This window comes from Bactrocera tryoni, chromosome 5 (assembly GCF_016617805.1).
Source record: "Bactrocera tryoni isolate S06 chromosome 5, CSIRO_BtryS06_freeze2, whole genome shotgun sequence".
NCBI lineage: Eukaryota > Metazoa > Arthropoda > Insecta > Diptera > Tephritidae > Bactrocera > Bactrocera tryoni.
This window is the reverse complement of record NC_052503.1, coordinates 23,742,302-23,766,691: the sequence shown is the minus strand read 5'-3', so window position 1 is coordinate 23,766,691 and position 24,390 is coordinate 23,742,302. Positions and strand designations below refer to the sequence as shown.

The 24,390-nt window shown below is 34.1% G+C and overlaps 2 protein-coding genes across 6 annotated transcripts in view; one reads left to right on the top strand and one right to left on the bottom strand.

The window, feature by feature from the left end:
* The window catches only part of LOC120778467 (protein furry), a 141,228-nt gene that overhangs the window by 53,028 nt on the left and 63,810 nt on the right, over positions 1–24,390 (top strand). The gene's annotated exons all lie outside the window — the stretch shown is intronic.
* Positions 14,286–24,390, bottom strand: part of LOC120778468 (G-protein coupled receptor daf-37) — a 36,172-nt gene continuing 26,067 nt past the window's right edge. Inside the window, exon 5 of the mRNA XM_040110280.1 lies at positions 14,286–14,408. Within this exon, the coding sequence (XP_039966214.1) occupies positions 14,286–14,408 (123 nt within the window). The remainder of the gene's footprint in view (positions 14,409–24,390) is intronic.

The following is a 24,390-nucleotide window of genomic DNA, read 5'->3' as shown; positions in this document are numbered from 1 at the left end:
ACACATTCTCCTATTTTCTAAGCAGATTTCTGCGTCTGCGTTCGCGAACTGTTTTTATGACTGAATTGGTTCGAACCACGTGAGTTCGACCATCTTCCTATCGTTAACTGTAGACGTTTGAGAAAAACGAAGTCAACTCATTATCGAATTTTGAGCTTTTTGAGCAGCTCATAAATTTCATTTGCGCTTTTTCCAGTCATATGTGACACAATCACCGCAATATGATTTTGTTTAGCTACCCACTCCATTGTTAATGACCAGGAGCAAACAAGGAACTGATTATTATACATATACGAGTAGACACTACATACGACTTATAATTATAAATAACGGCACTTTTGTCTGCGAATTTGTCCTCGCTGTTTGCATTGCAAAATTTGTAACAGAATTTATGGCAAGACTACAAAAGTACATATATTAAAATCTATCAAATAATGGTGCGCGTCTTTGGTGCAAACTGAAAGTATGCCTAGATGTAGGCAACGTTTTCTTTGCCCTCAATTCCTATTGTTTGTTTTCAATAACTGTTGCGAAGCATACATTAGGATATTATTAATTTATATACTCCACCCAGCAGGAACAAAAATTTAATAATGTATGGGCTTAATGTATGTACAAAAAAAACAAATTAGGCACTTTATTTCATATTGGCATATATTGGCGAAGAAAATTATGTTTCCAGGCAGGCTTTATGTTCAAATATTCGGTTTCATGTGTGGTATGCATTGGCATTTTGTCTGCTTGACTGATTAATTGATTGATTATGGAGAAGACTGAGAAAGCATATATCGTATAACGTATGCCGTTAATAACACTAGTTTACAGTAATTTTGCAACATTCGTGATGTTAAAGGATGTATCTTGCTGACTTTGGTTTGGTATAACCGAAAAGGATAGTAGAAATTTAACACGTAGGATTTTTTGTGTTGAAGTCAAGGTGTGTAGGGGTCACACGACCACCATTTATAAATATGACTACGAAATGGAAAATTTTTTCAACTCAAATTCGTAATCAGGACACCTCAAATACACCACATCTGTGGCAAATTTTTCCTTCAGCTTTGTTGAGCAGTGTAATTATTTGTCTCAAAAATCTATGCTTTTTTCGAAAATTGCCATGCAACAAAATTAATTCAAGGCACATACAAGTAGAGATGGGGCGGATATGTGAGATATGATTGCCTACTTTTGGCAGCAAAGAAAAAATTCATTATTTATAATGTGCTTTTGTGGAATTTGTGTTGTTTCGATAAGTCAAGGTGTCGAATTTACGCATGAAAATAGATTTTGTGGACGTCTTTATATAATTTGTAATTATTATGCAAGAAATGTTGAATTTGCTGGTAATAAAGCAATAAGTCGATTCGATGAAAATAGAAATATAGATTTTAATAATCAATAATAACCATTCGGTTAAATTTATCGCCAGAAATGGCTGAATATCAATTGTAACAAAAAATATTACTGGACTGCAAGAAATTTATAGAGGCAACAAACTTAACCGGTATTTATTCCGAAAATGCCTTAGACTTAGGGTCTCAATGTCGGGTTAGCAGCTATCAATCAATTAAGTTCTGATTGGGTATGGTTAGGTTAGATAGCCGATCAAAGATCGCACGCGGAGTGCTATATGTAGCCCTTTGTGAAGACAGGCAGTGGCTTGTTAAAAGCTCAGAACTAGGGAAATGCTAGCCTTAGTGAGGACGATCTCTTGCGATCGATCTTGGGCCAAAATTCTTTTGCGACAGTGTATTTATCTATGGTGGCCCAGCGCTGGCCAAACTTCCGAAAAGCACAGCTATCTAGTAGTAGACCATAAAATGATACGCTCCCATTCTACCGATAGTGGTTCTTTTCTTGCTAGCTCATCAGGCCAACTTCTGGTTAACTGAACCAAGCCTAATAAATTATTACTAACCAAACCTTAAGAAAACAGTCCTTAGACTCACAGCTTGTTGTAGATAAGTTTCCTCGATTGCCCTCCAAAATTCATAACTTTTCAAAGTTGTTCAACGTCAAAAAACACGCACTTTTAAAATTTTAAGAATTCTGGTAAAACAGACTGAAGTTTCAAAAATTAAATCATGTGCTATTTTAGTTCAAAAGTCAGCTTCTCTGTTGGTTATAAATGTGTTCGAAAAAATTTCAATGAGGAAACTTGATGCTTTTTATAGGAGCTTTGTATCAGCCTGCTCAACTGACTTCTAGTCATTTGACAATAGAGTTCGCCTGCCATTTTGATCCTAAAACTCGGAGCTTTTCTTTCAATATAAGCAGGTTTTCCTTAATTGTTCTCAAATCGATTGTACAAATCTGTCAAAAATCTAATCAAACCTGTCATAAAACTATGCTTGTCATTGATTGAGTTGTTAAAATGTCTAACAAAAATATTCCTCAGAAAATTTCAACGATTTTCTTAGTTGTGACTGTTGTGTCAGAATAAAACTATAATAAACGTAATAAACGATTATTGACCGAATTTCTACCAAAAATCAAGCAATTTCTGAGACCGACGGTTACTGGAAATGAAAGGTGATTCACTTGTCGAGATTCACGGCAACGTCAAGCGAAAAGGATCATGGTCGAACCGTCGTGAGCCGGCACAAACGATGGCCAAATCAGGGTTAACAGTCAGAAATGTTTTTAAAAGTGTTTTGTAGGATTGACAGGGAATCATCAGCACAACTGCAGGCTACATACATGAATTGTTTAAGATCTTGTGAATCCACCTTATAGTCCGGGCATGGAACCAAGTGTATACTTTCTGTTCTTGTCTATGGCCAGTAATCTAGCTGGAGAAAAATTCGACTCAAGAGAAGCTTGTAGAAATTGACTTTTTTGGTCGGTCGAGGTCGGTTTCTGCAAATGTTGGATTATAAAATTATCTTCAAAATGGCAACAAGCTACGAAACAAACCAACGAATCTTTGATGAAAACCTTTAATAAAACCTTCAATGCAAAAATAATGGCTTCCTATCAACTGCAATTTATATTTAATGTGTCTTTTATACACTCCCTGCGCTGCCCCTAGCTATGACAAATTCTTATCGAAGTGTTATCAGCAAAATTTATCATCTAATTTTCCGCTGCCAATACAAAAGCGTTCAGATTGAAAAAATAACCACATTAAACGACCTTGCACGCCGAGCACAACCTATGCAAAATCCATTAATGTCGCCATTTTTTCGACATAAATTTAATTATACGAAAAATCATTAGAGTTTATGTGACACGTAGTCTTCGGTGTTAAAGTAGTAACACAAAGAAGCGACGCACTCGTGCGAAAAAAAAAAATCAAAAAGCGTTGAGACGAAAGACAGCAGAATAAACAAGGAAGCGAGCAGAAAAGAGCGAATTATACGTGTAAGCATGTGTGTGTGCGGGATATGCTTTAGAGCCTTGAATTTAATACGGGGTTAAGTTGCGGCATTCAAGTGGCATATGAATTTACCCTAAATAGCCCCAAACGACTTTCGGTGCGTGAAATACCCTTTGTAATGATGATTGATTCCCTTTCCTTTTGCTATGCAAAATAAACCAAAAACAAAGAATAAATCTTAAGTGCCAGGAAATTTCCGTTTCCTTCATTCCAACGAAAGGCAAAAATCTGGTTCCTGTTGGAAAATTAATATTTACCTACTTACTTCAAAAAAATTGTTGTAACCCTTTGGGCGGAAGTCAAATAAAGTCCCTTGGAAGTTCAAATGTACATTACACATTACTTTGCTGCCCGAAAATGTGCAGTAAATATAATAATTGTTTATATTATTTTGAAGTACAAGCAGCAGCAAAGCGTTGGGGAATTTTTGAATTATTCACGGATAACTAAACTCGTGTTTGAGCTCGTACAGCTAGCCGCTTGACGGCAGTTGGCTCAACATAACCGGAACAGACCCGGAACTATATTCGACCGAAGAATGTCAATACGACAGCTTGTATTAAAATTGAATTATTTGAAGAATATTCGGCAACATGCCTCAAAATTATATGAAAACAACAAAAAACCTTAACTTCGGCTGTACCGAAGCTGATATTCCCTTCACAGGTGCATTTCTTTTAGTAACTATGTGTTAAGTTTATATGGAAGCTATAGCTATAGTAAGCCGATCTGCACAATTTCAACGGAGATTACATAGTCGCCTTAGAAAATAATCTATACCGAATTTCGTGAATATATCTTGTCAAATGCAAAAGTTTTCCATACAAGAACTTTTTTCCGATCGTTCGGTTTGTATGGCAGCTATGTGCTATAGTAAGCCGATCTGAACAAGTTTTTCGGAGATTATATTGTTATCTTAGAAAATAACCTGTGTCAACTTTTGTGAAGATACATTGTCAAATGTGAAAGCTTTCCATACAAGAACTTGATTCCGATCGTTCAGTTTGTATGGCAGCTATATGTTATAGTGGTCCGATATGGGCCGTTCCGACAAATGAGCAGCTTCTTGAAGGGAAAATGACGTTTGCAAAATTTCAAAACGATATCTTCAAAACTGAGGGACTCGTTCGTATATATACGGACGGACGGTCGGACATGGCTAAATCGACTCAGCTCAACATACTGATCATTTATATATATCCTTAATAGGGTCTCCGACGCTTCCTTCTGGATGTTACAAACTTCGTGACAAACTTAATATACCCTGTTCAGGGTATAATAATTTCTAATGCTACAACAGCAACATGGAAAGAAATAAATGATTAAGGGTAGACCCCTATTGGATTTTTGAAAAAACAATTAAATCATGGAGCCGTAAATCGAAAAACACTGCCTCGATTTAATTCCACTATAGTCTAATCGCGTAAGCGGTGTCTGCGCCAATAAAGAAGAATAGGATAGTCTTAGTCTGTATCTAACAGTTTTGATGTACCGTTAGTTTTCCACGCTTACAGTAGTTAGCCAGCATAATGAAAGCCTCAGCGATTTGTTAATCATGTTAATATGTGGTAATATTAATTAATTTAATACAGAAAGTAAAGCTTTGTCACCTGTGAAAAAACTGTTGGAGAGAGTTGCCGTATTATTATCATTTTTTAATTTCAATTGGAAAAATATTAAAGTATATTAAAATAAGGGATTTAATTTCTAAATATTTTTGAGTAAGGATGCCATATGTTGTTCAAATATTTTTCTGTCAAAATAAATATCAATATCCAAAGAAATTTTGTATAAAAACTAAAATTGTTGCCACATGTTTAAAAAGTCGAAGTAAAAAACATAAATAGTCCAAATTGTAAATATCAAACTCCCGATGTTTAAAATAAATTACATAAAAAAAAAATTTTGAAAAAAGTTGCCATCTGTTTAAATTTCTTAATTCTCATTTTATGGTTTATCGTCATCAAATTAAAAGGGCGAGGGTTTAAAAAATATGCTTTAACGAGATTTTTTTCACAATTGTTGCCACCGGTTAAAAAATAATAAAATATTTTTTCAATAAAAATAAATTTCAAAATTAAAAAAAATTATATAAAAACTAGTAAAGTTGCCATATGTTCAAAATTCTCATAGTTGATATTTAAAATTAATTTTTGATAAAGGTTGTCACTTGTTTGAATTTCTGTTGTAAAATTATACCTTACCGAAAATTCTTTGACAAGTGTTGCCACCGGTTAAAAAATAATTACATAATTTTCCAGTAAAGATAAATTTCATTATTCAAAAAAGGTGTGTATAAAAACTAAACTTTAATTCTCATAGCTGGCATTTAAAGATAATTTTTGAGAAAAGTTTGCCACTTGTTTATATTTTTTTGCTTTATATTTTTTATTGTCATTTTGTGGTTTACTATCATCAAGTTAAAAGAGCGAGGGTTTAAAAAATATGTCTTACCGAGATTTTTTTTTTACTAGTGCTGCCACCAGTTAAAAAATAATGCAATAATTTTTCGGTAAATATAAATTTCAGTATTCAAGAAAATTGTGAATAAAAACTAATCTTTGAAAATTCTCATATTGGCATCTAAAGAAAGTTTTTTGGGAAATGTTGCCACTTGTTTAAATTTTTTGATTAATATTTTATTACTTATCATCATCAAATTCAAAATACGACGATTTTAAAAAATGTCTTACCGAGAATTTTTTGACAAATGTTGCCACCTGCTAAAATAATAAATGTAACTCATTAAAATAGAAGAAGTAAATTTCATATTTGCAATTTTAAAAACCATAAAAAATGATGTGTCATATTTTTAAGGCATTAACCACATACATATGTGAATTTAAGTGGCATAAGAATTTAATCCCTATATTTTCAACTGCTCAGGCTTAGTTAAAACGATATGAACGTATGAAACAAAGCATGTAACTACTTTGTTGTTATTTGCCGCTCTCCTTCCTCTTATATTTACATAAATTTCGTTATTTACTCTTTAAGTCGGAAGATTTTCCTGTTTTTACTAACGGTAATGAATTTTGTAATATGTGCCATATTTACATGTGTATATGCATGTATACTTGTACATATGTATGTGTGGCATTGAGTAAATTTAATTTGTCTGTTCGTTGGTTTTGTTTACATTTATAGCTTAAACTAAACACTGCCTCGCTTGTTTAAAGGCGTGTCCCAAGGAAAGGGCTCGTTGCCGAAAAACACAGGATTTCACGTTTAAAGGGGCCCTTACTTTTCATGTTTTATGTACGACGGTAACATTTGTAAACATAAAATATTTAATTATCCCATTTTTCCTGTGTTTTTTTATTATTTTTATTTGCTTTCTTTGTTTTTGCTTCGTAAACTCAAGCAACGGTAACAGTCTTCGCGCCGCCTGACACACCCACACACACACACAGGTGGTCTTAGTAAAACGATCCATTTGCGAATGACAAGCGGCCGACGCCGACGCTTTGCCAAATCACAAATTAACATGAACGTGGCGAAAATGGAAAACAAATATTTAATTAACTTTAAGAATAACAAACACGAATTTGCTGATAGAACGAAACCACCTCCTACACACACACATACTTAGAAATGCCTTAATATCACGGCTTTGTAATTAGGAATGATTGCTTTGCTTGGTCTCTTAAGATTCTTAATTTAATTGTGATTTTTGTAAACGACACTGTCAGCACTTCTTCTCCCTCGTGCTTGGCTGTTTAAAAGAAATGAAATTAATAACTCGGCACATTTGTTGATAATATTTTTCTAATTTTAGTTTTTGTATTATATTTTTATTTCATGTGATTCTGCTTAATTTGCAGTTAATTATCCTAAAAGCTTTTTAATCGCATTTAAACCCAAATCCTTTTATGTCTCCTGCTTGCCGACAAGTATCTAAGATATTTACTCAATTGTAGTGTGGGTTCACCCGAATATTTTCTGAAAGCATTCTGTTTTATATTTAATTTTTTATATCTACTAAATGCCCATATTTCGAGGGTTGAACGAATTAAACGCTGCTGACGTAAATCATATGAAATTTATATACATACGTACATTTAACCGTTATGCAGAAATTTTTTAAAGTAGCAAATAATCAGGTTTTAGGTTTTTTTAAATGTTAACGAAAAGTTGAGCTTCCCTTTTCTCATAAATCATTCTCATCATCTCATTGATAATAATATTGACATACTGAATTTTTTTTATAACAATTTCACTTAACTTATGATATATATTTAAACAGGTGGCAACTTTTTTCAAAAATTTCCCGTCTCAAAAACTATTATAAATCTTCCTAGCTGTATAACAATATTTCTATATTTTTCTTAAAAAATATTAAGTAAATAAAAATAAAAAATCAAACAGGTGGCAACCTCTTAAAGGATATTCTAAATTTTAAACCCTTTGAAACACCGTCAGTTTTATACCAATATTTTAAAATTTGATAATTTTGGTTATGCAATAAATTTTATATAAGTGGCAACCCTTTAGAAACTACTTTCAACTTTAAGCACATTTAAACCTCTTCCTTTGATGCGCTTACTTTGCTTTTTTACATTAATAATTTTTTTTGTTGGTGGCAACCGTTCTCAAAAAGATCTTTGACAGAAATTATTCTTGCCACTTTGAGTTTGATGCCCATATTCTAATATTGAATATATTTGATCAATTTTACTTGATTATTTTTTTTTAAATGGCAACCTTTTTAAAATTTTGTCCCATTTACTTCTTTGTTCTTATACTTTCTTATACTTGCCAAACTCCAGCTCAATATATTAATATTTCCTTATAATTTGTTATTATAAAATAAAATCTAATAAGGTGGCAACTAAACTTTTTGAAAATATTCTTTACTGTAAGCCCTTCTAATATTTTTTCTTGTAATATTTCTTTACTTACTGAGTTCTCGTAGTTTATGCAGGTGGCAACGCTTTGAAAAAATTTAATCTACCTTAACCTTTCTTTAATCTGCTTAAATCGAGGTTAATATTATTCATTAACATTTTTATTATGCAAGAAATGAAAAAATTGTAAACAGGTGGCAACCATTTTGAAAATTTTCCAACTGTAAGTCATTTTAAACCTTTGCGATTTGATACTCATATTGTGGGGTTTATTTAAATTGTGAGGGTTTTGTCTTTTTTTATTTACAAACTAGTGGCAACCCTTCTTGCAAAAACATGCCTGACAAAAATTTATTCTTGCCAGCTTATGTTTGATGTTCTTATTTTTGTATATAATTTATTTTATTTATTTTATTGCAGAAAAGTTTTGAAAAGTTGGCAACCCTTTACGAAGATAGTTTCAACTATACGCTTATTTAAATCACTTTGCTTTGATGCTCCTATTGCAATAAGTCGAATAATAAACAAATAAATAAAATTAAAAGTAAAATTAATGTATTTTTCCTTGCTAAAGTAGTGGCAACAATGCAAAATAAAAATCTGTCTTGTTTTAAACAGGTGGCAACTTTTTTCAAAAAATTTAGCCAGCAGAAACTTCTCTTATTATTATATTATTTACTTTAATGTCAATTATATAATATTTCGTTATCATTTTTAATAAATAAAAAATTTTAAATAGGTGGCAATCATTTTGAAAATATTCTCAACTTAAAGCTTATTTTAGCATCTTCAGTTTGACATGCATATTATGATGTTACTTTAATTTATGAAATTTTTTACAAACTGGTGGCAACATTTCCCAAAAATATTTCGGAAAAAAATTGTTGTTTGCCAGTTTGAGTTTAATTTCCATATTGTTATACATATCGTACTTGTAAGTTACTTTTGTATTGCATTGCATAAATTTTTCAATAGTCTGGCAACTCTTTACTGAATTATTAATTGCTTCAACTTTTAACCAATTTAAATCACTTTAGTTTGAAATCCATATTGTAATCATTCGAATATTGCTCTTATAAAATTTTTGTAATTTCATCATTTTAAATAAGTGGCAACACTGCTAAAAAATAAAATTGAAACTGTAAGCATCTTGTAACATTTCAGTTCGTTGTGCGCGTTATCTTAAATTTTTTGCCCTAAATTTTTTAAACATGTGGCAACCTTTTATCTTTTTCTTTGCAACCTTTTATCTTTTTACGCAACTTCCGTGTCCAAGAAGTTCGATTTCAAAAACTTGTCGAACATCAAGCTAAAATCACTTTTGGGTACAGCAGTGCGTATGAGTGACCTTTAAATATAATATTATGTTAAAACTCATATCACTCATACGCACTGTTGTTCACATGAAGAAACTCGGGTATAGTATTATTTTGATCAAATGCCTAGAAAAGGGATATAAATTACAAACGTTTTTATTTTTTTACAGCTTTGAATTCTATTATAATATTTAATGAGTTTTTGTGGTTCTTTTTGTTAACCTTGTAGCCTTTTCTCATCGTTAAAATCTTAAAGTTGCAAGCTTTGCATTAAATTATACAAAACTGCTTACCAGCTTCAGATACTCATAAATCATTGTCAACGCCCTGCAAGCCTATCTAAATCATTGGAATCTCTATGGAGAGTATTTTGTGGGCGGTTTTCATAACCAAAATTGAGGTTTCATTTGTCTAAATTTGGACAGTTTAGAAGACTACAGAGAAGAAAAATTTCCTTCGCTGTGCATTTACCCCACCCAAGTGTATATGCTGTGTCAGCACTAATCGCGTACATGTACATATACACATGCATACACGTATCGAGTTTCGTTCTCGGTGCTGTGGGCAAAATAAACCTCGTACCGTCTTCGCGTTGCCTTGTGTGTGAGCGTGTGCTTTGGCAGATGCAAATGCGATTTTGCAATTATCTTCCGAAATTCGAGTACAATTCCCAGCGCATGCATACAAATTTACGTTAGCCTGCGGAAAATCAAATTGCGTGTCGTTAGTTCGCGATAGCTAAAGCAACAGGTGCTTTGGAGATTTGGCTGCGCTTAGTCGTGCTTAAGAACGCTAAATTGTGTCGAATCTGTACTTGTCGACTGTATACAACGTAATTATAGATATACTTACTTCTATCTAGTATTTGTTAGTAAGCAAAAACATAACGGCGTAGAGGTCGCATATAAATCGAAAGTAATAAAAATCTGTTAATATTGAAAAATTAACCAGTTCAACGGTGGAGTTTATGAAAAAAACTTTCCTCTTATAGTTAAAATGTTTTGACAATTTGTATTGAATATTTAATTTAAAAAAAAAATAGATTTTTTTATTTTCCTCTCTAAATATAAGACTTCAGAAAAGTTGTTTCGAGATATTTTTAGAATTTGTGTAGATAACTTTAAAAATGATTAAACATACATTTGCAGAATAAGCATAATAAGCAGCTTTAATATAGCGGAGTCTCTCCATATGAAGCACAGTGCGTATGAGTGGTATGAATTTCTACATAGTTGAAATCACTCATACGCAATGTTGTACCCAAAAGAGGTAGCTTGAGCTTCGACAAGTTTTTGAAATCTAACTGGTTGGACACTATAGTTGAGTAAAAAACGAGCAGTTGCAACGAAAATGTTAGAAGGTTGCCACATGTTAAAAATATTTTTGATAAAAAATATTATTATAAGATAAATCACCCAGCAAACTGAAATGTTGCAGGAATTTTTTTTTTTGCAGTGTTGCCACTCATTTAAAATTATGAAATTACATAAATCTTATAAGAAAGATATCTTAGTGGAACCATAAATATACTTTCAGTTATATTTAGTGCTCAGTGTCGGATAAATATTTATGCTCCTGCTAGAAAATTGTTAAGAGTGAGCAAAATATAAATTTAAGCTAATTTTTGTTTTATATTTTGACCTCAACGCCAACTGTGAAATGTTTTGCTATGCCTTTTAAATTCATTTGACCTTCTAATGGCGTTCGAAATCTTTGTTCTGCAAATTCTAATAGCTCTTTCGTGCATATCTGCCACAACTGACTACGAGCAATAGTGTTCAACGTCCTTTGTGGTTTTGTGATTTCTGTTACTGAAGAATGAACCTCAGATTGGTTGGATACTTTCAGAAATGCGGCAAAAGTCTAAAAGGGTGCCACTATCTACCCGCGAAAATAAAAAAAAAGCTTCTATAAAATATAAAGTTAAAGTATTATTTTATTGTAATAATATTGTTAATATTACTTTAAGTAATATTTTATTTGGAGCTTTCATTTTTAAGCCTTTGGATACAGTTCTACTCTAAATGTGAACTACTTATCACTCTCACAATTAATAATAAAAGTGCAACTACAACTGTGAAAATGAAAAGATATTCTAATACAAAATTTAGCGCACTACAAAAAAGGTCTGGCTATTTTTTCCATAAAAACGTTACTTTTCAAGTTATATGCAATGAAAGTTATAGGTCAAATGAGCTGAGCACTGAGTGATTTATGCATGCTGTGTTCCTCATACGACATGGTGTACTGCATGAATATAGCACACTCAATGCATAACTTTAACTACTAATAAGTTTTAAAGAAATATTTCTTTAGAAAAAAACGATTAGATATTTTTGCAGAGCGCTAAATTTTTCATTAGAATATTCTCTCTTCAAATTGTTGGGCAATAACGGGTACCTTAATATGCATATATTTATGTGAGTACATATGTATGTACATATCTGTGCAGAGCTCTCACTTGTTGCTTGCAGCATTTGCACAGCATATAATGTTCGTATGTGTGTGTGTCAGCGCGTGCGCTACAATTAAATGCAATGAACTGTAAGGGAGTTGCACATTTCCGAACTGTCACAGTCACATTTCTTTGCGGTAATTAGAGGCAACAACATTTACTTACCTCTTGTCACTTGTGTGGTGCCTTCCCGCGGCGTTGTCGGCCACGCAAACCAACTATTTCTATACATGATGACTACTGCTTTGCTGCAAAAGAGAAGCACAAGAAATAGAAGAGGAAAAAAAATTAAAGAATGAAAAAATGCATGGAAAGCAAATCGAAGTGTAATCGTCTGTTCGAAAATTTAAGTAAATATGTAATTAAAGTGCAATTACAAATCGTCGGCGTGTGATTATGGCGAAGAATTATCAATTGAGATGTAATTTTTTAAATTTAACTACATTAGGGTGGTACATAAATATTAAAAAATATATACTTTTCTGCTATAGAGATTGTTTTTCTCCTCTGTAGAAGCTGTTTTGTGCGATAATGGCGAATAATTATCAGTTGACATGCAAATTTTTTTAATTTAACTACATTAGGGTGGTACATAAATATGCAAAATATGTATTTTCTGCTATAGAGATTGGTTTTCTCCTCTGTGGAAGCTCTTTTGTGTGATTATGGCGAAGAATTATCAATTTAACTACATTAGGGTGGTACATAAATATTAGAAAATATGTTCTTTTCTGCTGTAGGAATGGTTTTTCTGCTATGTAAGCTACATTTTAATTTTTAAATTTAGCTACATTAGGGTGGTACATATATATTGAAAAATATGTTTTTTTTGCTCTAAAAATATTGTTTTTCCTCTATGTATAAGCTCTTTTGTCATTGCATGACCAAAATCGATATTACTGCAGTAGAAGATGTAACATACATATGTACATATATAAAGTCAGGCCTCGATTGGAGACGGTTTGACATATACATGACTTCGGTTAGGACTTCTACATGATTACTCTATGTAAATTGTATTTTATTCTAATTTTTTTTATTTTGGAAAATCTATGTATCGGTAATGAAAAATTGCTCTCAGAAGCTTTTGAATTTTATCGAGTTTTTCGAGTATCAATACGAACTTCATCACACCCTAATCTTTCACTACTCTCAACATTTTTATGCCACTGTACCTGGCAACATCGACAAATAATTAGAGCTTAAGAAAATATGTTACAAAAATTTTATTACTTCATATAAGAACCACCCTAATATATTCATACTTATTTAATATGAAAATATAAATTATTTTGGATATATAAACTGGTTTTAGCAGTAAAAAATAATTATTTTAACTAAATGACAGACAAAAGTTCAATATTCTTGTTTTTTTTTACATTTTTTTATAACTTGAACAGGACTTTCGGCTGTTGGTCATCGCTACTGATTTTTGAAGACCATCTTCTCTGCCCAATTCCAGTTTCATAATGCATGTTCTAGCATAGTCAGTCTCATTTTTCCGTATACTGCTTTTCAACCCGTCAGTCGTCGCTGGTTTCTCAGCAATTACCATTGGCTTGACAGACGCAAAAAGTTGTCTTAAAGAGTCGATTCAAGTGAGCAATTCATAGATCCATTTCTCGATATAACACACGATCTACGAAAATTCATTGGCATAAATTGATGATTCCTGTCCAGGATGTGCCTTTGAGGTGGAAGCCACTACCGGTAGCATCTAATTCTGAATGCAATGGACATTGGTGAGCCACTTCCGGATTGACTCAGTGTTTGGGTTTAGTTAATTGTAGCATATTGGCTTAGATGTGTGGTAACTTTTTTTTTGAATAGAAGGGAACCCTTAAAGGCGCTTTTAGATTACACGCAATGCAAATCGCAATATACACTAAATTCATAAACTCTAAGACAGATAAGGCCTTCCTAGCTGATGAAGGTTTCACGGTGAAATGTCAGCTGAAATTTTTCAAAATAAATTTCCACGATTTTAAACTTTTCCTGTGTTTGTTTCTGCACATAAATGTCAAAAACATTTGTTTACTTTGGCAACCGGTTTTACAGTTATCACTCTAAGCAATTGCACACCACTACAAAAGTAGCTTTCCCTTAAGAATATTCATGACACGCAATCAAATTTATGACACTGTACACTGCTTTCATGAAATGCCTTAATTTACATAATCACTGCCACGTTCCTTTGATCTTTTGTCATAACGCACATATATGTATGTAGGTGTATAATAAAGGTCATAAATTATATATAGCTATTAACGCCATGTGTATCTATTTACTCACCGAAAATTTTGACCACTAACACAATAAAGTATAAAATTTATGCCATAATTCGTGATGAAAAGCAGTTGAAAAACATATTGCCAGATTATTGTGACGTTCTTGTTGCTGGCTGTCTGCGTCTGTGAAAAGACAAAAATAACAAACACCTTAGATGTAGTAGTGTAGGAAAATTTTCACCGAATATTATTAAAGAGAAATTAGCACTTAAATTATTTTACAGCATTGTATGATAGGCTGGATTAGGAGGCCAAAAGAAAACAGTGTTTGTCCAGCACCTGAAAACATTTTGAGCACGTCGTCACATATTTGTGCTGTGCTCTTTAATTAGGTGATCCAAGGCATCTAGATAAGGAGGGAAATAGAAAGACAAAGATAGATATAGAGAGAAGGAAATAGAGAGACAAAGTAAATGTAGAAAAGGAGGAAGGTGAAACAGAGAGACAGAGACCAAAATATATAGAGATAGGGCGGTAGAGTCGAAGATAGTAGAGGCGAGGGAGTTGGAGAGACAGACATAGAGATGGAGACAAAGACAGGTAGAGGGGAGCGAGACTGAAGAATCACAAATAAAAAAGTGATAGAGGGAGATGGAGAGACACAGGGAATATACATAGATAAGAGGGAAACAGATAAAGAGACTGAGACGAAAATAGATATAGACAAAGATAGATTGCAGAGAGGAAGCTATAGAGGTGAAGATATGTAGAGATAGTGGCAAAGAAAGAATCGTTCCTTATAATTTGACTATTCTACGCCGGTAATTTGTGAGAAGTAAAGTACTAAATTAAGGAGAGGATAGAAATTTGTGGGCCCAATTTATTATGTCTTCTAAGGAAGATGATACGATCCGATTTATTTATATTCATTTTCGGAACCTAATCAAAACAATATTGTTATAATTTCTCAATTAGAGAACGAGTTATAAATACCGTTATAATTCAAATGAGAGAAATGTATTAAGTATTTAGTACCTAGGGTCTAGGAGGGCTTAGAACGATTGTAGTAATCATATCCAATTAATGGAGGAACTACATGTGCCAATTTTTAATGCTGATGAGTTTCAAACTAGCCGCCGTGTTTGTGTTCCGAACCTGCAGTCCTTTATTTAAAATAGGTCTAACAGCTCCGAGATGCGAAATTTTGCCTAAAATGGCCTTTGGCACAGTTCTACAGTTTTTATACACTTGCATTATGTTGCTACAGAGTTAATAATTTCGTTCAACTAACGGTCGTACAATGTGCGTTCCAAAGTAAACGGGACTTAAAAAAAAAAACAACAGAATAAATGATTTTTTCGACAAAATCAATTTATTTTATTGAAAATAGTCTCCTTCTGCTTCAATACAGGCTTTTGCACGGTCCAAAAGCATGTCGAACGAGTGTTTTAGCTCGTTGGCCGGTATGGCCGCCAGTATGCCGGTGCAAGCCTTTTGTATGCCCTCTACGTCTGCATAACGCTTTCGTTTCATGGGCAAACGTATTTTTCAGAAAAGGAAGAATTCGCACGGTGCCATATCAGGTGAATACGGGGAGTGGTTAATTGTTAAAATGTGATTTTTGGTCAAATAATTGTCCTTCGAATGTTGGATTCAGAGCAATTTTTGGTCGTCAGTCAATTTGTGCGAAACAAACCTTGCACACGCGATTTCGTAAGCCCAAATTTTCGGTCAAAATGCGATAAATCGAAGTTTTGGAGATGTTCAATTCCATTTACATGAATTTCAGTGATGATTTCGGCTGATTTTTGATGAATTCACGCACAGTTTCGATGGAATTTCCGTTGATCACGGATTTTGATTGGCCCACATGTTGATCGTCATTTATGTCCTCACGACCACTTTGAAAACGTTGAAACCACTCGTGCACTCTGCTACGGGATAGGCAATCATCGCCATAAACTTGTTTCATCATTTAAAACGTTTCGGTAAAAGTTTTAGCAATTTTAAAACAAAATTTAATGTTGGCTTTTTGTTCGAAGCTCATTTTCGCACCGATAACACAAACATACTGACAGCTAAAAGGCAAAAACTTCACTTCCAATCTATGAAATGTCGTTAAATTCTCTCTGGACAATCGATAGAGATAGCAGATTCTAGATTCAAAAAGTCCTGTTTACTTTGGAACCAACCTTGTGGTATATGTGTAATGATTTTCGTTGTTCTATCAAAACTCATGCCGAATATGTCGGTCAGTGTATGAGTTATATATAGAATCCGATCCTCTTGTTGACATTTTATACCTTAAGGTATTTCCTGCAAGTTGCAAGAGTGTAAAATGTTCGGTTGCACCCAAACTTCGCCTTCCTTTCTTTACTTGTTTTTTAATGATTTATATGTAAGGCCAATAGGTATATTTCGCATGCGAACGTGTTTAGAAATTGATTTTCCCATTTCTCACTGTAAAACAAGAAATTAAACGAAATATTCCTAAAAAGTTTGGTTGTTGGGTGCGTGAAATAAGTTAAATATTAAGAGCCTTGACCACACCCATTTCTAAAATTTCAAGTCGCTAATACTCCTAAAGTTTTTTCAAACACCTTTAATAGTAGAATATCTAACATTCGGCTGCATTCCAACTCAGTCCCTATCACCAATACAATTAAAAACTTATTCTAAAGTTTATCTACAGTAAACTACCATAATAATAAGAATCAGCAACAGTTTGAGCACAACATGTGTTGCCTATGTCGCCAAGTTGTTGCCGCAAAAGTTTTGGAGTTAACATACTGACAAGCATTTATATGTTTATCCGCCAGTTGCGTGGCATTTCCATTTGCAGCAAGTGACGCAAGTGAGCGGCGCGGCGCTTTCTTCGTGCTTCTTCCGGCCGCATTCACATGTGTAAAATTATGAAATGAACAAACTAATTAAGAGTAATTACAAGCATATTTATGCAAGCAAATTAGAAAGTTCAAAGAGTAATTTGTGCATCCGTGTAGGTGCGCATTTGTGTGTGTATTATAAATGGGTGTTTTAGGTTGCTGTCGTTAATGTTAATTTCCTGCACAGCTGGCAACCATTTGTAGACTCCGATGACTTAAGTTCTTTCATTAAACATGTTGTTATCTGAGATCATATTAGTCAAAGGTCTCCATCCACTCATCCATTGTCTCCAGTTTTGGTTTCTTTTCGGCAAAAGTTATAAGTTATTGCTATTTTCCATGATATGTGGACACATATTTGAAATTCTTCTTGCAATCTGGAAACTCATAATTTTATGGTAAAGTTTGACATTTTTGTGGGTATACATGTGTTGCTCACAGTAACTTAAAATATTCTGCTCGCCATAAAGGTGGATTTATATTGCGAACATTTTTGCGTTATTATTTTTTGGAACTTTCGTCGAGGATAAACTCATCAAGAGTGCAAAGATGAACTTAATTAAATTTTTGATGTTGAAGCTCCATCGAGGACCAGTGTTTATCGATGGTATGTGAAATTCAATCGAGGTCGTAGGTCACTCTTAAGACGAATTTCGTGTACGACGTCCTAAATCAGTTGTTGTTCCGGAAACTATTGATGCTGTGCGTAAACTGATATTGCAACATCGTCTTGTGATCTATCGTGAGATTGAGACAACTGCATTAGTGTGACCGGCATACATTCAATAATATGTAAACTGTCATAAAACTTTGTTCCCCTTGGAGCCCACACAATTTGTTAATTCCTCAAAAAAAAAAAAAGGCTCGTGTCGATTGGTTGAGAGAAATGTTAATAATAAACGAAAGCTCTATGACATCGTGATAGGTGGTTTTACGCGTATGAACCCGAAAGTAAACAGCAGTCGCCTGTACGGATATTTTAAGATGAGCCGAATCCAACAAAAGTTGTTCACGCACAAGCCACTTCCAAGCAAATGGTTGCCTGTTTTTGGGAATAACTGGACTTATCGTAACCATATCACTGAAACAACGCAGAAAAGTAAATTCTGAGTGATACACAACTATTTGTGTGCGAGTTGTTTTTCAAGAAGTCAAGAAAACCAACCGCCGAAGACGAATCACTCCTCACCACGACAAAGCGAGCTCTAGCATATCGATTGAAACAACTGCATTTTGAGCTCTAAAAAACATCAATTTGATGAGTCATCCTCCGTATTGTCCTGACTTCGCACCTAGTGACTTCTTCTTATTCCCGTTCGTAAAAAACTAAGACGTCACTAAGCCGCCTAAAGAGGCGGTCGATGCATTCAAAAGACATTGTTTGGAGATAGTACAATTATTTTCTTGCCTTCAAAATAATCCCCATCAAATATAATATACAAGGTCTGTCGCAAAAGGAACAGAACTTTTTAAATATAACTGTTTCTGATGGCGCCACCTATTGGTGGGTATATGAAATAAAAGGTTTGATCTCTTGTTGACATTTTGTAAAACTTTTAAGACAATTGGATAACTACAATCGATGTTATCGATCAAAAAGTGACAGCAGCTTTTGGTCATCGGTCGTAAAATGCAAAGAGCAAATATTAAATTTTGTTTTAAACTTGGGAAAACGTTTACTGAAACATTTCAAATGATGAAAAAAGTTTATGGTGATCAGTGCCTATCCCGTAGTAATGAGCATGAGTGGCTTAAGCGATTCGAAGAAGGTCGTGAGGACCTCTGTCACGATCAGAAGTCGGTCGTCTTCAGAACTCAAAAATAAAGACAATGCTGATTTGTTTTTACGATTCCGAGGGTATTGTACACCGAGAGTTTGTCCGACCTGGCCAAACAAGGAAACAAGGAAACTACTTTGAATAAAAAAATATAACTTTTGAAAAATATTAATTTTTTGTTGTTTTTTTAACAGTCCTGTTTCTTTTGCGACAGACCTTGTACAAATACTTATGCCAACGATTTTTCCAATCCTCGAAACACTTTTCATAATAAGCACTTTTTTTGGGTTGGCCTTCAGCTCCTTCATCGAATTTTGTTTTATATTTTTGAAAAACTGGTCTCATGAAGCGGCAATTTCAGTTTGAGAAACAAGAAAAATTCACACAAAGCTAATACGGTAGTTGATCGATGGTATTCATTGCGTTTTTGGCTTTAAAATGCGGTGACAATCGTGGCTCGATGCGATGGTGCATTATCATCGTGTAAAACTCATGAATTGTTCTTCCACAATTCCATCTGTCGTAATGTTGTCACGTAAGCGCCTCAATGCGGCCAAATATAACTTCTTGTTGACCGTCGATACTTCCGGAATAAATTTATGATGCATCAAACCACGAATATCGAAAAAAAACAATGAGCATCACCTTGATTTTTGAGCGGCTTTGGAGTGGTTGTTTTGGTTCATTCGCTCGTTTTTTTCCTCCATTACGTTGATTGTTGACTTGTTTGCATGTCAAACTCATAAACACATCGGCAGTTATAATGGCTCTCCATAAATTCGCAAATCAAGCATGCCCAAAGGGACCTGTTTACGGTACTCTTTTTGAAAAAAATTCAGCTTTAACAGGACGATCCGAGCAAGAACGCGTTTCATACCAAAAGAATTCACCAAAATCACTTGAACAAACTCGCGAAAGATGTCGAGCTCTCCTGCCATCTCTCTAACACTTGTCCGACAATTTTCGAGCACCATATCCTTCACCTTTTAAATACAAGTATTTTCATAAGTTGAAGAGGTTGAGCATCGTCCAGAACGAGGCATGCCTTCAACGATCTCTCGACAGTCTTTGAAGACATTGTACCAGTCCTAGGCTTATGTGTGTTTGATAAAACTGGATCACCGTAAGCCTTTTCCAACAATTCCAGGTGCTTTTTTGCCACAATGTGTAGTATGTGTTATATTTCAATGAAATTGAGAGGGTATTTATAGTGTGCTAAAAATGAACCAAATAGCTCTGGATCTTGAGCTAATGTTCATATTTTTAATGTATTGATTTCTGATGCTCTGGGTGACATTGCCTTGTATTCTATAATAAATTTGGCTACTTTGGGTTAAGTTTATATTACAAAACGTTCTTTGCTTCTTCTTGTTACAATTCTTCTTTACTTGTTACAATTATTTTTGGTAATATTTGGAAATGCTGTAAACTGTTTATATTACAATTATTACTATTGCAGTTTGTGGGTATATACTTTCTTGATAGTGATTAATTTACTGCTAAGAATACTATATTTTTTACAAATAATTAATGCTATTCTTTTTATTTTTCTCTTTTCAGGTATAGTTTAATTACTTGGCGTTTCTCCCAAGAAGATATTCCATGCATATGTAGATTGACGTTTGATTTTGGTATGACAATTTTAATGTTACATTTATATTGAAAATATGGCCTTGGGTTTCTTCAAAGAAGTTCAAGAGTTCAGAGAGTAATTTACAGTTGTTTATTACATAACTTTTAGCATATAAATAAAAGCTGAGAATGCTTGGAGTGCAAATACAAAGAAAGGTACTAAAGCCTAATGCTACGAACAAATTGAAAGTGAATATGTTAGGAAACGTCAAAGGTGTGAGAAAAAGTTAAAATTAATAATTTTACGCAGATTTTTTATGCGTTGGTCTTTTTAGTTTATTTTTTTGTTTCTTGTTTTTCTCAACTCCTACCCTCTCCAATGTTTCTATTTGATGTAAAAATCACATCACGAAACACGAGCCCTTTTGAGAGGTCGCTTTTTTTTTTTAAACATGAGAAAAATCCTTTGTTTATGATATATTGTATATATGTATGCTATATTTCTAATATTTAGCCTCGCGATTGTGTCCTTGCGTACTTCAAATTTGACATTTTTAGAGTTTTCCAGTTAGCTAACGCCAGTAGGAACAAAGTTGTTATTTCGTTTTGTGTTGTAGCTCAATCAGTTAAACCCCTAGCAATATAAAGAGTGATTTTAAACTAAAAGGTGTGTTCCAAAGTGAACAGGACTTTTTGAATTTATCGCCCCTGGTGGCGCCATCTATATGTCGATTGGTGCGTTAGAATCTGTTATCTTCATCGCTTGTCCAATGAGAATTTCATGACATTTCATCAATTAGAAGTGAAGTTATTGCGTTTTAAGTGTCAGTATGTTTGTGTTAGCGGTGCGAAAATGAGCTTCGAACAAAGAGCCAACATTAATATTTGTTTTAAAATTGGTAGAGCTTTTACCGAAACGTTTCAATGCTTTCAAAGTGATCGTGAGGACATAAATGACGATTGCTCTGAATCCAACATTTGAAGGACATCTTGTGACCGATTATTTGACCAAAAATCACATTTTAACCATTAACCACTCTCCGTATTCACCTGATATGGCACCGTGCGACTTCTTCTTCTTCGGAAAAATGCATTTGCTCATGAAAGGAAAGCGTTATGCAGACGTAGAGGCCATACAAAAGGCTTGCACCGGCATACTGGCGGCCATACCGGCCAACGAGCTAAAACACTTGTTCGACATGCTTTTGGACCGTGAAAAAAGCTGTATTGAAGCAGAAGGAGACTATTTTGAATAAAATAAATTGATTTTGCCAAAAAAATCATTTGTACTGTTTTTTTTTTAAGTCCTGTTTACTTTGGAAAAGACCTTGTATACTGGCAATTTCCGAATCTGCATAAAAAATACACTGGACGCTATGTTATAATGAGTGCCATTCAAAAAGTCTTCGTTAAAGAGTTTTTCTCGAAAAATGTCTGGAAACTTTTACTCAAATTTTGATGGCAATCTATCAACAGCGGTTAGTTTACAAAGAGAGGTTTACAATGTATTGTTTGGGGGACTGAAAATTCGTTATTAAGCTTTCGTCGTCATTAATAATATTCATAAATTTATAATGTGCACATGTGTCAGAAAGTTCTGCAGCGCTCCACGAAGTGCTTCCTTTGCGGTAACTTTTTCGTTTCCAATATTTCGTAGAAACCACAGAAATCCTGAAAGTTTTCCTCACATTTTAATTTGCAACCAAAAAATATTCCAAATAATTATGTGTGAACATACCCTGTAGGATAAAGCACATTCGAAATTGTTTTTATGCTCTTGCAACATGTTGCTACAGAGTATAATAGTTTCGTTTAAATAACGGTTGTACGTATAACCAAAACTAAGAGACTTAGATATAGAGTTATGTATATATAAATGATAAGGATGAGGAGAAGAGTTGAAATCCGAGTGACTGTCTGCCCGTCTATTTGTCGGACAGACAAGCAGTGCAATCTGTAACTTAAGTAAAAATTGAAATATCTTGATAAACGATAAAAATACGAGTTCCTAACAATACGAGCCCTCTAACAAGTTTACAACAACCAAATTTGTTGGGTACCAGAAGTTATAAGAACTTACCGACAGTGTGAAAACAGACGAAATCGGAGGATAATCTCGTTCAGAGACAATAAATTTTATCCGCAAGAAGGTATGACAGGGCTTTATGGAGCGGGGGTCAAGTTCTAAACTAGAAACATAACTCCCTAATTCCTCTTTTCCCTACCGGGCTTATATGGCACCATATTATGTAAGTGTATGTATGTTTTATGTCCTATTATAGCTTTATTATACATTTACATAGTTGGAGCATGAGATATGAATAAGTAATAAGCAGAGAAGTTTAAGAACTATCGATTGCCTTATTGCCTGGTGCATTGACACCGCTACATACATATATGTATGTATGTATATTTACATACTTTTAGTTGAAGTTTGCGTTTCTCGGTTTCCCTTTGAACTTTTATGTTTTGTTGACCTTACTTATCAGATCTTTTGTAAATATATGTGTACGTATGTACATATATTTACTATGCCCCACCCAACCACTGACCACGTCTATTCATGTGTTGAATTGTATGGGCACAAAAATGTTTGTATTTGTAATAATTAGAAGCTTGTCAAATGTTCATCAGAATTTTTCCTCCATCTGAAATTATAGTGCTTTTATCTAAATTTTTTGTGTATAAACATGCGAGTACATACCTACATATATTATATTTCAAATATTGGGTTTTCAATAAGAGCACTACAAATTCTTTATTCCTGTGAAAGTACATTAGATATCATTATGTATGGAATTCGATTTCCTTTTCATGGCCATCACGGCCACGCTTGCAGAAGTCCAGATGCTGAACCAAATTTTCGACGGTTTTCAAGCATAAATCGGCCGATACTGCTGAAATTTCACATTCGATATTCGTACGAAGTTCAACAATCGTCGATGGCTTATTGGCATAAACCATAGACTTGACGTAGCCTCCATGGAAATAGTCTAACGACGTCAAAACGCACGATCAAGGCGGCCTGTTGACTGCGCCATTTCGTGAGATAACACGTTCACCAAACTAGGTTTTCAATACATCGATTGTGACATTCGCTGTGTGACTTGTGGTGACGTCCTGTTGGAACCACATATTGTCCAAGTCCATATCATTCAATTCGGACCAAAAATATTCGGTTATCATTGAGCGGTAACGATTTCCATTCATGGTAACGTGCCGGTTTTGATCATCACGGAAGAAGTACGGCATAATGACGTCGCCGGCCTATAAACCACACCAAACCGTTAAGTTTTCGGGATATACATGAACTATGTGTGGATTGCTACCTGAACAATATGTATATTTGCTTATAGACGAAGCCATTCAATCAGAAATGAGTCTCCTCGCTGAAGATGATTTTTCGAAGAAAATCGGATCATTTTCAAGTTGCTGCTCAGCCCATTTCACGAACATACGTCGATTCTTGTGGTCAAGCGGCTTCAGTTCTTGCGTCAATTTGATGTAGGCCAAGATCTTTTCCCAAAATTCGCCACATTGACGTCACAGAGATACCCAATGCTTGAGAACGACGTGTGAGAGACTGATTTGGATCTTCCTCAATTGATGCGCTAGCGACAATATTCTCGACACTACAGGCAGTTCTCTGTCTCACTGGCACTAGCACATTTTGTGCTATGCCTGTGGATTTAAAATTTTCCACTAGACGCTCAATTGTTGATCTAAAAGGACGATTATGACGTCCACAAATCGGACGTAGCGCTCTTAAAGTTGAGGCCGCTGACTCCAAATTTCGGTAGTAAATTTTAATAATTTCGATTCGTTGTTAGATCGTATATCTTACCACGATGTAATGGCAAACCTTACTGAAGAAAAATTGGAAAAAAATATGGCGTCATTTGGTGTCCCTATTGGACTAATTTTGTAGCA